The sequence below is a fragment of the Odocoileus virginianus genome, chromosome 12 (genome assembly GCF_023699985.2).
Source record: "Odocoileus virginianus isolate 20LAN1187 ecotype Illinois chromosome 12, Ovbor_1.2, whole genome shotgun sequence".
Taxonomy (NCBI): domain Eukaryota; kingdom Metazoa; phylum Chordata; class Mammalia; order Artiodactyla; family Cervidae; genus Odocoileus; species Odocoileus virginianus.
The window spans coordinates 9594895-9607489 of record NC_069685.1 but is presented as its reverse complement, the minus strand read 5'-3'; the positions used below and the strand labels follow the sequence as shown (position 1 = coordinate 9607489).

At 49.4% G+C, this 12595-nt stretch overlaps 1 protein-coding gene across 5 annotated transcripts in view; it reads left to right on the top strand.

The window, feature by feature from the left end:
- The window catches only part of ARHGAP10 (Rho GTPase activating protein 10), a 410479-nt gene extending 398120 nt beyond the window's left edge, over positions 1 to 12359 (top strand). For all 5 annotated transcript variants that reach the window (XM_070474785.1, XM_070474782.1, XM_070474784.1 and 2 more), the window contains 3 exons: positions 4972 to 5124; positions 6441 to 6532; positions 11665 to 12359. In XM_070474785.1, the coding sequence (XP_070330886.1) occupies positions 4972 to 5124; positions 6441 to 6532; positions 11665 to 11753 (334 nt within the window). In that variant the 3' untranslated portion in view covers positions 11754 to 12359. The remainder of the gene's footprint in view (positions 1 to 4971; positions 5125 to 6440; positions 6533 to 11664) is intronic.
- The last annotated feature ends 236 nt before the right edge of the window (positions 12360 to 12595 follow it).

Here is a 12595-nt window from a genome sequence, read left to right as displayed (position 1 = left end):
CAAAGATGTTGATTTTTGTTACTGGATAGAATTTTCTTATCACTTTCACAAATATGTGTTCCATTCCCTACCCCTTTCCCCTCCCCAAATCAGGAGACATCCCTGTCGCCTTTCAGTATCAGAGAGTTTTCCAGCATGAGTTTCTAAGTTAGCAGGAGGAAACCTCTGTGTTTTTTGGTGAAACCTTCTGTTTCCATTTCTTCCTTTTCTCTGAGAAGGAAACATTCCTCCTCAAAGGAAGGTTGGCTCTTCTGCCCTGAAAATGGGGAGGAGTCACCATACTTTCAGTTTTGTGTGAGAAGTTGGGAAGAGAGGAGAGACGCACATTCATCCTTCTCTGTAATTTATTTCTCTTTTGGTAAATGTGGTTTCTGAGCTTTTCAGGAAGAGTTGACTTCTGCCTCTAGTTTTTGCAGACCACAACTTGGCTTTCAGGAAACAGGGCACTTGAGGTGCTCTTTTATAATTGGTCAGTGGCTTCTTACTCAATAAAATCAGTGGTTTATGATCACTTCAGTCTTGTTCATCAAAAATCCATAGTTAAAAGGGTAGGAGGAAGAAGGAATTAAATAGGTTCTTTTTTTTTTTTAAGTGCTGAAACTTTGCGAAGTGAAAAGAGAACATTCAAAATATTTTATTATATTCTAGCATATTTCTTATGTTTTATTATTGTAGTATTTTTTATTCTTGGATCAACTATCAGTTTTGATCTTTTACCTGAGGACATTTTTAGCCAGAGTTCTTCTGTGAACCACAGAATACAAGAAATGACCTGAGTATTTTCTCAGTGCTCTCAAGGATGCTGGCATGAAGAATTGTGACATCGGAAATTTGATTCTGCTTTGCAAGCTCCCACGTTGGCCCGCCATGATTCCGAGAATGCTGGCGGAGGACATGGGACTCCTGGTCAGAGTTAAAAGACTGTATTCAACACAGATAAAGCCGTCCTCAGAGGGTTTCTCTGAGTCCCATTTCTCACAAGGTGAGGCCTGCGGGCCAGATAACACCTGCCTGTGGAGTGCTACAAGAGAGAATCCAGAGCTCTGGAAAACCAGATCTTTTATGATGGTGGTAAAGCCTGTTCTTTACTCTGGGGGAGGACACAAACTATCTTCCAAGGCGCTATGCTTCATAAACACCTTTGAAAAGATAACCCAGTCTCTGCTCACTAGAAGTGCATAAACACCAGAGATTCATGTAGAATTGTCTCCCAACATGCACATAGCTAGAGCACTTCTAGATGTGCAGGAGAGGGGTTCATTCATTATGTACATGGGTGCCTTAGGGCTTCCTTCCGTCCTAGAGCACAGGCTGAGAAGAACTGCTAGACCTTTGCTATGGGTGCCCTTTCCCAAGTGCTTGAAGTCAAAGTGAAAGTGTTAGTCGCTTCAGTCGTGTCCAACTCTTTGCCACCCCATGGACTGTAGTCTGCGAGGCTCCTCTGTCCATGGAATTCTCTAGGCAAGAGTACTGGAGTGGGTTGCCATTCCCTTCTGTCTGAGCTACCAGGACAGACACCACCCTGTCCAAATGCCTAGGGTTCCTCTAAAATGTTTAAGTAAAGAAGAGAAAGAGAATATCAGACGTTCTATCTTAACACATTATCAACTGGAGACATATTAATGCCATAGGTGTTTGTTTCTGCAAAACTCCCCCAGTCCATAATGTATTAAAAGTAATACTTTACTATTTTTTGAGAAAATATAAGTATTATATTTAAAGACTTAAATACATAAAAATATTTTTTGATCCTTTTTGCCAAAACAAAACCAAACCCAAATTCTGAAAAGTAGGGAATGGTTTATATAAAAAAGCTCATGTTTACTATTTCTTGTCTTAAAAAAAAAAAAAAAAAAAATTATGGGAAGATTGCTTTGGAGACACCTGTGAAGCATCTTCTAGCCTCTGCTGGCTGAGGTGAGAAGTCGTCAGGCCTTCAGTCTCGAGTATATTTATGTAACTGCTTCCTGCCTCGTCCCGGCTCCCAGCAGAAAAGCCAGTGGAAAGTTTTTTGAGACCACTCGCTCTGTTTCCCGAACTTGTTTGGCCAGTCTCACAGGACTTCATTTCTCCATATGACGACACTGCCTCCCTATAGGGGAGGCTGTCCCCAGATGTGTGTCTTATGACCTCTTACAAATACTCCAGCCTGCAAAGTTCGTGCCCACGGAGAAGTTCTCAGCTGAGGCTTCTGAGATGTTGTGGAGAAATCCAGGGACTCAAATAAAGAAGGACTTCCCAGGTGGTGCTGGTCATAAAGAATCCACCTGCCAGTGCGGTAGACACTAGAGATGGGGATTCAATCCCTGGGTTGGGAAGATCCCCTGGAGGAGGAAATGGCAACCTGTGGGGTCGCAAAGAGTCAGACATGACTTAGCTACTGGAACATACAGCACACACACAAAGAAGTTTAGGTCTCAGTGGGAAGTCTGGAAGGCTCTTTTTATGAACCATTGAGTGCGGGATTGCCAGCACATCTCTGTGTTAAAAGACAGTAGAAAAATCACAGAGAATAAACCAAGAAGCAAAAAAGGCTCATGTTGAGAGCTTGACTTTGGAAAGGGTGGAGAAGCCAAGCTAGGGATATGCCCTTGCCTTTTGCATCTGCTATTCCAACAATTCTTTCACTTTCTAGAAGGCGTATTTTCCCTTTACAAAAAAACAAAACAGTTTTCTTTTAAAAAAAAAAAAAGAAAGATATGAGGATGAAATAGATAATAGCTCTAAAATTTATGACTTTCACTTTGAAAGAGCCTTATAAATATACACATCGCTACTCTGTCTTCATCTCGTGGCCGTCCTCCCTGTCAGCGGATGGATGGCCATCATTTTATTGCTTGACTATTTATGACCAGGAAGAGTTGATGGGGGTGGGGTAGTACACTTCATTCTCTGCCACCACCACCCCCTAGCACCTTGAGTAATTGCTGGGAGATAAAATGGCAATTGTTTGGCTAAGTGTGGTCTTAAATTCTCTGTCAGAGCTTCACTCCCACTGTCCTTTCTTGATTAGTAAGACACCATTAAAGGTTCCTTTTCTGCTAAAGAATGGAGTGACTTTTGCTGTTGGATATACGGACCCCCTTGGGATTTATAGGATGATATATATTTATAGCTTGGTATGAAATAGATTTGATGACTTCCAAATGAATGGTTGGATAGGGGGATTGTAAAGAAGTTGTTCAAAGAATAGCTTGTAGTCTTTTGGCTGTGTGGGCTCTTAGTTCCCTGACCAGGGATCAAACCCATGCCCCCTGCATTGGCAGGGTGGAGTCTTAACCACTGGACTGCTGGGGAAGACCCCCAAAGTTTAATGTTTTTAAAATGTGCATCCCTCCCCCCCCCCCTTTTTTTTTCTAGTGAAGAGGATAGGAACCTTCTCTGTACTAAAAGCCTATCAAGTCAGTCATGCAATATTTCATGCACTCGATAGATAAAAGCCAGGTATAGTGTTAGAACATCTGGATTGAGTTCCCAGATGTGGCTCGAAGACTTCCCGTGCTGAGCACTCTGCCTGGCTTTATGCAATCTACAGAATTATAAACCTGCTGTTATCCAGAGGCTAAAAAAATACCTGAAACCATCCCAGAACGACCCATGCTAATCTACGCTCCCGTTTATTGTTGTGGTGGGCCTGTAGAGAAGTTCTGTGACTTAGGCCAGAGGAGACGTAGCTGGTCGGGGGCGGCGGGGGTGGGGGGGTGGCAGCTGGAGCTGAGCTGAGGGAAGGGATAGATTGGAACCGGCAGAGGAGTGGGGGAGACTGGGAGGAGGGGTAATGTCGGGGGCCCAGAACCGTGGGCAGAATGGCCAGGCTGCTGGGGGGGCCGCTGGAGGACGGATCGGGGAGCGCACCGGTTCTTGGGGGAGGCAGGTGGGGTGGACTGGGTCTTACCGGGTTGGCTGATGGAGCTCTCTGAGCGGGAAGCATGGGGCCGGGGGCTCGGCTAGGAGACCACAGCAGTATCACAGGCACGAGCAGTAAGAATGGGATCGCCTCCTATTTACGACGAGAGGGTACAGAGAGGAATGGCCTGGAGCTTCTGCAGAAGAAATGGACAGAGCGTGAGGTGTGTTCTCGTCCACAGGAAGAATCAAAGAGAAGGCCCCGGGATGTGAAAGGGCAGGAGCTGCTCGTGGAGACTGGTTTTAGCCCAAGAGGGTGAAATTGAGGTGAAGAACATCTGGGTGTAGCCGCGCTGAATACCCGTGTGTTGAAAATGTCCTTGAATGAAATGAGCAGCTTTCGGCGCATTACTTTTAAAGCAAGCTTTGTTGACCATAGTCCCAAGGCTCCAGTTTTGAGACCATTGAATAATTTATTTCAGATCCACATATATTTATTGAACTCTCCATGTTTAGAGGCCCTTCCATGAATCTGTTTACTGGTCTGTTTACATTCACTTATTTTCATAATTGGCAAATACTAGGGAATGTTCAGGTTATCAGGGGTTTGCTATTCCTTGGTTTCTCCCTTAAATGCTAGTTTTTTTTGGTCTACTCTAAAGGAATCTCAATTCCTAGTGGCATTTTGTTCTGAGTTTCCACATGTATAGGACCAGGTGAAAGAACTTTAGACATGAAAAGGCCACTGTGGAATTTTTAGAGGTATAGGTCACGGGCTTAATTATAGATTCTTGTGACTTTGCTTCTAAGCAGAAAACTCCAATACTTCGCAAGTCCAAGCAGTTTGTTTTGTCCATTGGATTCTGGTGTTCTAATTAGTGAATCAACATGATGCTAGGTTGGACAAGACTAGATCTTCTCCATAAACCTGGAGAAGTTCAATACGACATCTCTAGTTCTGAGGTGTGGCTCTTGGGGCTACAGACCTGGGAGGGTTCCGTCCCTTTGGATCATCTGGAGAGAGAAGGAAGCTCTCATCCTAGCTGTTGAGGAATGGAGTGTCATGTATTTGGTGTTCTATGGCCTTTATACTATTAATTCTATTCTTCAAACTTCCACCCTTAGGCCAAGCCAGGCACGATCATCCACAGTCCAGTGGCTTAACCCTCAATCTCCAACCACGCCGAGCTGCAGCCCGGGTGTTACACCTCCTTCACCCAAGCTGTCACCTTTCCCCCTGTCTCTTCCTGCCACTGTAGCAGACAAGCCACCTGAAAGGTATGTAGTTTTCAGTGTGACGTAGAATATGGGGGTGGCGTGCAGAGGGGCTTGATCAACCTGAGCGGGTTCTTGTGCTCCCCACGTGGAAAAAGCTTCCCGTCTCCTGGACTCTGTGGACATTTATAACCTTATCTTAAAGGTTCAAGAGCAAGTACCTTCTTAGGAGAAATTTGCCTTATGTGAGACCTGCTTGAATCTACCCTTTCTGGTTCTGGTCGTGCATTTATGAAACCATGTATTTTTGGAAGAACTCCTTACACATAAGTAGAAAGCACACATGCTTTGTTTTCCAGAAGGTAACTGTTGTTCAGTAGCTCAGTCGTGTCTGACTCTTTGCAACCCCATGGACTGCAGCATCCCAGGCTTCCCTGTCCGCTACTGTCGCCTGGAGTTTGCTCAAACTCATGTCCATTGAGTCAGTGATGCCATCCAACCTTCTCATCTTCTGTCGTCCCCTTTTTCTCCTGCCTTCAATCTTTCCTACCATCAGGGACTTTTCCAATGAGTCAGCTGTTTGCATCAGGTATAAATGGGGTGCTGTAAGCTCTAATTAATATGGCCCTTTGATGGGCTAGTGATGCAGAGGCCAGAGTGCTTTAGCAAAGCCCATCCTCGGGCCAGCAGACTGGCCATCCCCATCAGTGGCTCCCCTCCTGCCGTGAGAGGGGATGCTGCCTTCTGCCCTGGTGTGCAGCTGGCTGGCAGCCTGGTTTCCATCCTTCCCCACTGGGTTCTTTTCCCACGAGAACACACAGGATGTTTTGACAAGCGGAGAGAAGTTGAGCCTGATGTGCCTTTTGGGGGCGAGAGTGAGGGGGTCAAATATAGAAGACCCAGCTGAGAACAAGCAGCCCTTTCCGGCGGGGGCGTGGAAACAGACCGTCAGTGCACGACCGTGTCCTCGCTGCGTGGCTGTGCCGCTGCCTGACTGTGTGTCTCTGCCCGTAACTGACTCGTCCCCGTCTCCAGACACTGGTGCTTTCCCTTAATCGATAAACTGAAATGCATTGGAAATAAACATGCCCCGTGGTGCTAGTAACACTGAAGGAGAGGAAAGGGCATCCCACTGAGCGCAGAGGAGAATTAGGTGAAGAGGTTCAGGCTGAGCTTCTCAGAGAGGCTCCCTAAAAGGAAGATCTGAATTTGAAACTCGTCAAGCGCTATGGTTTCACGATGTTCACTTTCCCGCTAGTGTCTCTTCTGGAAGGCACTGCTGCGCGGGTGTCATAGAGATGAGATTTGGGAAACGCGGGTCGGGGAGAGGTGAGGTTTCTCACGCTGCGGTCTGTGCATCTCACGCGTTCCCTCTTCAGCGTCATCAGTCGGAAGGCCCGGGCGGTGTACCCCTGTGAAGCGGAGCACAGTTCGGAACTGTCCTTCGAGATTGGAGCGATCTTTGAGGATGGTGAGTGTCCCGTGGGAGCTTTGCGGGAGGTCGCTTTCTGCCCTCACAGAGGGTCTGCAGCCCAGAGCAGGCAGGCGGTCCCTGGCTGTGGGGCTGTCAGGAGCTTGTTGCTTTGGATGGGGAGGGCCAGCCCACGTGGCTCCTGGGAACTGAACACCAGGGCCTGGGCGTGCCCACTTCTGCTTTTATCTTGGTTTTTCTCCAAACTTTTTAACTCTCAAGGGCATTTTTGTCCTGATGTAGAGAAGCTGGTGCAATGTGAAATCAAGAAATGTTTCTAATTTGCACCCTCTGTTTTCCTCCCAGAGTCCCCAACCCTCTTAAATACTTCGGGTTTGTCAGCCTTGAGTTACAGGCAAGTGCTATCGTCAACCGATTTTGGTTTATCGTTCTCTTACATTCTTAGGCTCGACATGAGTTTGCTCATTGGAATTGTGTCTGAATCTCTCGATGTGGGTATTGACTTTGCATACTGAAACCAGGGTATAGATTTTATTTGTGTGTTTAATAGTCACACGTAAGCATTTTAGGAGCTATGCCTGGTTTCAGATTTCACAAATTCCTCCTGTGGTTCCATGTGTGTCTCTTCCCTCCCCCTTGATTTCTTCCTTCCCAGTCCTCCTCATTATGAAAATCATCAGTTGCTATGGAAACAGTGATGTTGTGTGGGGGTGTGGCTGCCCAAAAGAGATCTGGAGAAGCAGCGAGAACCTTTGATGCTTGGAATGGAATGGTTGATTAGCCAGAATGTTTGGAAGAGATGGAATGTATCAACACAACGCCTGGTGCTATATTGTCAGTGATGTGGCATGTGCCGATGATTGTGTTTTAGAAAGCAAGTTGCCGCATTTAGAGGAGATTTCTGTATCTGTGGGATACGTACTCTGGAGCGCCAGAGACTACCGTCAGTGTCAGCAAACAAACAACAGCAGCAAACCCCACATGTGACAGAATTATACTCTGTGGAGAAATTTCGTTCTTAAGAGTAGAAGCAAGACCAGTCTCCTGCCACTGTAACATACACACATATGGTTTGGCCAGGAGACTGTGGTCAGTTAGCTGCCCTGCTCCAGGCCTGTCTCATATTGACACCCGTAGAGCAGAAGAGAAAGCTGAGAGCCTTGAAACATGCCATTTAAGAAATGAAGATGAATTCTTTTATTTATTTATTTTTGCTGTACCCTCATGTATGGCATTGGAGAAGGCAATGGCACCCACTCCAGTACTCTTGCCTGGAAAATCCCATGGACGGAGGAGCCTGGTAGACTGCAGTCCATGGGGTCTTGAAGAGTCGGATGTGACTGAACGACCACTTTCACTTTTCACTTTCATGCACTGGAGAAGGAAATGGCAACCCACTCCAGTGTTCTTGCCTGGAGGATTCCAGGGACAGGGGAGCCTGGTGAGCTGCCATCTATGGGGTCGCACAGAGTCAGACATGGCTGAAGTGACTTAGCGGCAGCATGTAATGGCATGGAGTTTCCCAGGGGCTCAGATAGTAAAGAATCTGCCTGCAATGCAGGAGATGTGGGTTCCATCCCTGGGTTGGAAAGATCCCCTGGAGAAGGAAATGGCGACCCACCCTAGTATCCGTGCTTGGAGAATTCCATGGACAGAGGAGCCTGGCAGGCTACAGTCCATGGGGTCGCAAAAACTCAGACACTTGGTGAGTAAAGAACAGCATGTGCAGCATGTGGGATCTTAGTTCCTCACCAGGGACTGAACCCACTCCCCCTGCAGGGGAATCATGGAGTCTTAGCCACTGGACCGCCTGTGACGCGGTGTGATTAGATTTGCTTAGGAACCCCTGAACACAGCATTGTTCATGTGATCTTTACCTTGGTGGAAGATGTATCTATTAGGGTGCCTTTGGCTGCAGGTAACAAAAACAGATAGAACTGGTGAACACAGTCATGGAAATGGATTCCCTCACACAGTAAGAAGCCTGCAGGAAGGGAGCTCCAGGGCTGGTTAACCACAGTCACAAGGGTGTCACCAAAGTCCACAGTGTGTGCATCTCAGCCAGGATACAGGGGGCCCCGGCTGCTCCCCCAGCGGGGTGGGAAGGCTGCCCCAGTCCCGGGAATCATGGGCACGTTCAGCCATAACAGGAAGGGTGTGCCTCATCCTTGTGTTCTTTTTGTAAGTATGAGAAAACCTCTCCCAGCTTCCTTCCTGGGTTATCTGTTCTCGTGGCTCAGGAGCCAGGATGAGGTCAGATGCTCACCTTGAACCCACTGCTGGCCAGGACTTCAGACCACACACTTGGTCCAGAAACTCCTCCTCTGGGCACAAAGACATTAGGAAGGGGGAGTCAGAATTTCGGTCAAATCTAGTTCTGCCGGCATGGATGACATTGGGAAAGGTCAGCAGACGTCTGATGCAGGAGAATGAAGATCTCCGCTTCTAAAGTATCTCGGTGGCTTGCAGGAGTCCTTCTAAGAAAAACAGTGTGTGCACACGTGTGTGTGTGTGTACACAGACATATCCATGTATACATGTACATACATATATGCACACACACATGCATCTCAGTGTGTTTTGGGAACAGGAGAGTGATTGAGAGCAGATAGCTATGGATTGTCAACCCTTCACTTACCTGCCCGAGGTCAGTTGGCTTTTCCACTTTCTGGGTGATCCTGAACAAGTTCCTTAAGTTCTCTCTGCCACACATCGTCCATCCTGATCCACAAGGATGTTCTCATGGGTGGCAGTGTGTCAGAGCAGCATTTTGGGCCACGAGTGCAGAACAGACATCTGAGGAAGCTATTGCTGACCACAGAGCTTTGCTTGGTGCCCTGTGGACCCGACTCCAATTTGAGACAAGGCACAGAGCCCTCAGATTTGGGGCTCTGTGATGCTGGTCTGGATGGCTGGCTGGGGCACCCAGGGAGTACTGGGTGTTCCTCAGGCCTTCCCCCAGGCCAGCTACCCCAGAGATGCCATTGATGTGTTGACACCCTCCCTCTCCACCAGCATACTCGCATATCATTTGATGTGAACTCCATGCCTTGCAGCTCTGGCCCCTTCTTTTGCAGCAGCAAATACACATGGGGACCACATTCAGAACCCATGCCCCCAGACTGACTGTTTCCTATTGAGGTTCTTAAAGGTCACAGACAATGGAAGACCCTTTGTCTTTGCTGTTCAGTCACTAAATCATGTCCCACTCTTTGTGACCTCATGGACTGCAGCATGCTAGGCTCCTCTGTCCTTCACTATCTCCTGGAATTTGCTTAAATTCATGTCCATTGAGTTGGTGATGCTGTCTTAACCATCTCATCCTCTGCCGCCCTCAGTCCTTCCCAGCATTGGGGTATTTTCCAGTGAGTCAGCTTTGTGCATCAGGTAGCTAAAGTCTTGGAGCTTCAACTTCAGTTATCAGTCCTTCCAATGAATATTCAGGTTTGATCTCCTTCAGGATTGACTGATTTGATCTCCTTGCTGTCCAAAGGACTCTCAAGAGTCTTCTTTAGCACCACAGTACGAAAACATCAATTCAGTGCTCAGCCTTCTTTACGATCCACGTCTCACATCTGTGCATGACTACTGGAAAAACCATAGCTTTGATTATATGGACTTTCATTGTCAACGTGACGTCTTTGCTTTTTAATACGCTGTCTAGGTTTGTCATAGCTTTCCTTCCAAGGAGCAAGCATCTTTTAATTTCATGGCTGCAGTCACTGTCTGCAGTGATTTTGGAGCCCAAGAAAATAAAATCTGTCACTGCTTCTACTTTCTTCCCATCTATTTGCCATGAAGTGTTGAGACGCCTAATGCTTAAGCTGTTATTCTGGGGCAGTGCCTCCCATATCCCATGGCGGGCGCTGTGTGTGTAAGGTCTCAGGGCAGATGATGTTTTCATGAGACACCCCGCGTCCCCCCCAGTACACACATGTATGCACGTGTGCGTGCACATACACAAGGCATGTGTAGGGGTTATTTATGAGGACTCTGACCTGGTCTGAAGCATTGAGAGTGGTCTTGGAGGGCGGGTGGGGTGCCTCAGCAGATATCTGATGGGCATGAGCGCAGAGGACCAGCCATGTAAAGCTCAGACTGTGGGTTGCTACACAGGAGTGGGTTCTGAACTCCATTTGCTGAGTTGCAGTCAGCATTGAAAAATAGGAAAGAGTGCATTATTTAAAAAAAAAGTGCATTGAACATAGAAGTATTATCCCATGGAGCTTTTGTGTGTTGGGCACACGTGCTGGATTTCAGCTACACAGTAGCCATCTTCTGATGGGTTGTGGTCACGGCTGCAGTGCTCGGCCAGTTCCTGACCTGTTCTGCTGGGCCGGGACACACTTGCACTCCTTCTATGCACGTGGCTTCCACGTCTGCTCTTGGTCTGGCCTGAGCTGGGATCTCCCCATGGCTGTGCGGAGACCAGATGCGTCCAGACCTGGTGATGAGCGCTTAGACCCTGTGCCTGCTGCTGTCCAGCCTGTGGTCGTTGTCTTGCGTGTCATTATGGCTCTTTGTGGGACCTGGAGTCGCCTGACACTGGCCCAGGTGTAGAAGGCCTCCCCCTGCCCTCAGGAACGCCCCACGTGGGTGCCAGTCAGACAGGGCACCCAGACGATGCTGGTGAGGCCTGGCGACTGCTGAGAACGGCCAAGGACGACTCCTCAGAGGAGAGGGTGTCTGGGGGTCTCTGAAGAGGAAGAATCCCCTGTGCAGAAGTGGGGGGAAAAGGCTTCAGCGGAAAGCACTGCCCATGCAGAGGCCTGGAGGCTCACTTGGGGGCTTCTGTGGGTGATTCCCTGCGGGTGACCTGCTTGTGGGCAGAGTCGGGATGGGTGGGGAGGTGGCCGGGCCAGGTGCCTCTGGAAGCTTGGGTTTGTTCCTCCGGACAGTGGAGGGTCGTGCTGTGATCAGCCGGATGTTCTGGAAAGTTCACTGAGCTCCCTGGTGCACTGTGGTGTAGGAGGAGCCTGACCGGATGCTGAGGATGGGTTAGGAGGCTTCCGTAGGGAGGAGAATTGGAGGCTGGGGTGACCAGGGGCAGAGGGGGCCCCTGTAAATAACTCTCGTGCAGACTTGTAACCAGACGAGCCGGGGGTGATGCACAGCGGGGCAGGGATTTCAGTGGGGCATTCTGATAACAAGGGATGTTTCTTCCTTTCCAGTGCAAACCTCGAGGGAGCCTGGCTGGCTGGAGGGGACTTTGAATGGCAAGAGGGGGCTGATTCCACAGAATTACGTCAAGCTGCTGTAGCGCCCAGCCCGCAGACCCTGGCCCCAGAGCAGCTGGGAGCGGCGAGCCCCGTCCACCTCCTGGGCGGGACCACAGCCACCTGGACACTCCAGGGCGGGCAGCGGGGGCAGACGGCTGGAGGCGGGGGGAGAACGGTGTTGTGCGGTGTGGATCCGAGCCGCTGGAGGAGGCTGTGCAGATGAACAGGAGAGACTCTGCGTCTGGCACGCCTGGGGACTTGTGGTTTTAAATTATCTGGTCTCTAGAGCGAGGGGGAGGGCGACCTTCTGCTGGCCCACCTGCCCCACTGGCGGCCACGTCATGGGACACCTCCCCTCACACCTAAGGGCACTGTGCTGCCGGATGTGCCCCTAAGGCGGGCGTCATTGATGGGTTGCAGCGGGCAGGTGCAGGCTGCGTTGGTCTCTGTATCGAGGCCAGCAGACCGAGGCTCCTGCCCAGATGGATGGCCGCCCGCCCTGGGGACCCCACGCTCGCTGACTTAGGGCACCTGCGGACTCACGACCAGCTTCTCCCCCGTGCTGCTCACTGGTGTGCTGTTTCCCCGGCACCCCCTTTCCGCTCCGAGTTTTGTGTACATGGAATAAAATATAATTTACTATGGGATTCGTGTCCTCACATGGGTAAGAGGTGGTGGAACTCACTCACTCTAACTTCTCCTGGTGTGGCTGGTCGGCGGGCTTGCACTCTCCCCCGGGGTTGGCCTGCATGCGCTCACAGGTAGGATGGATTAACCGGGAGCCTGGCTGCTTTGGAACGGGGCATGTTTCTGGGGACAGGGGCCCCCTCTCTGACAGGTGAGAGCCTGGCGGGTCCCCTCCAGCTACCTCAGAGGGCCTTGG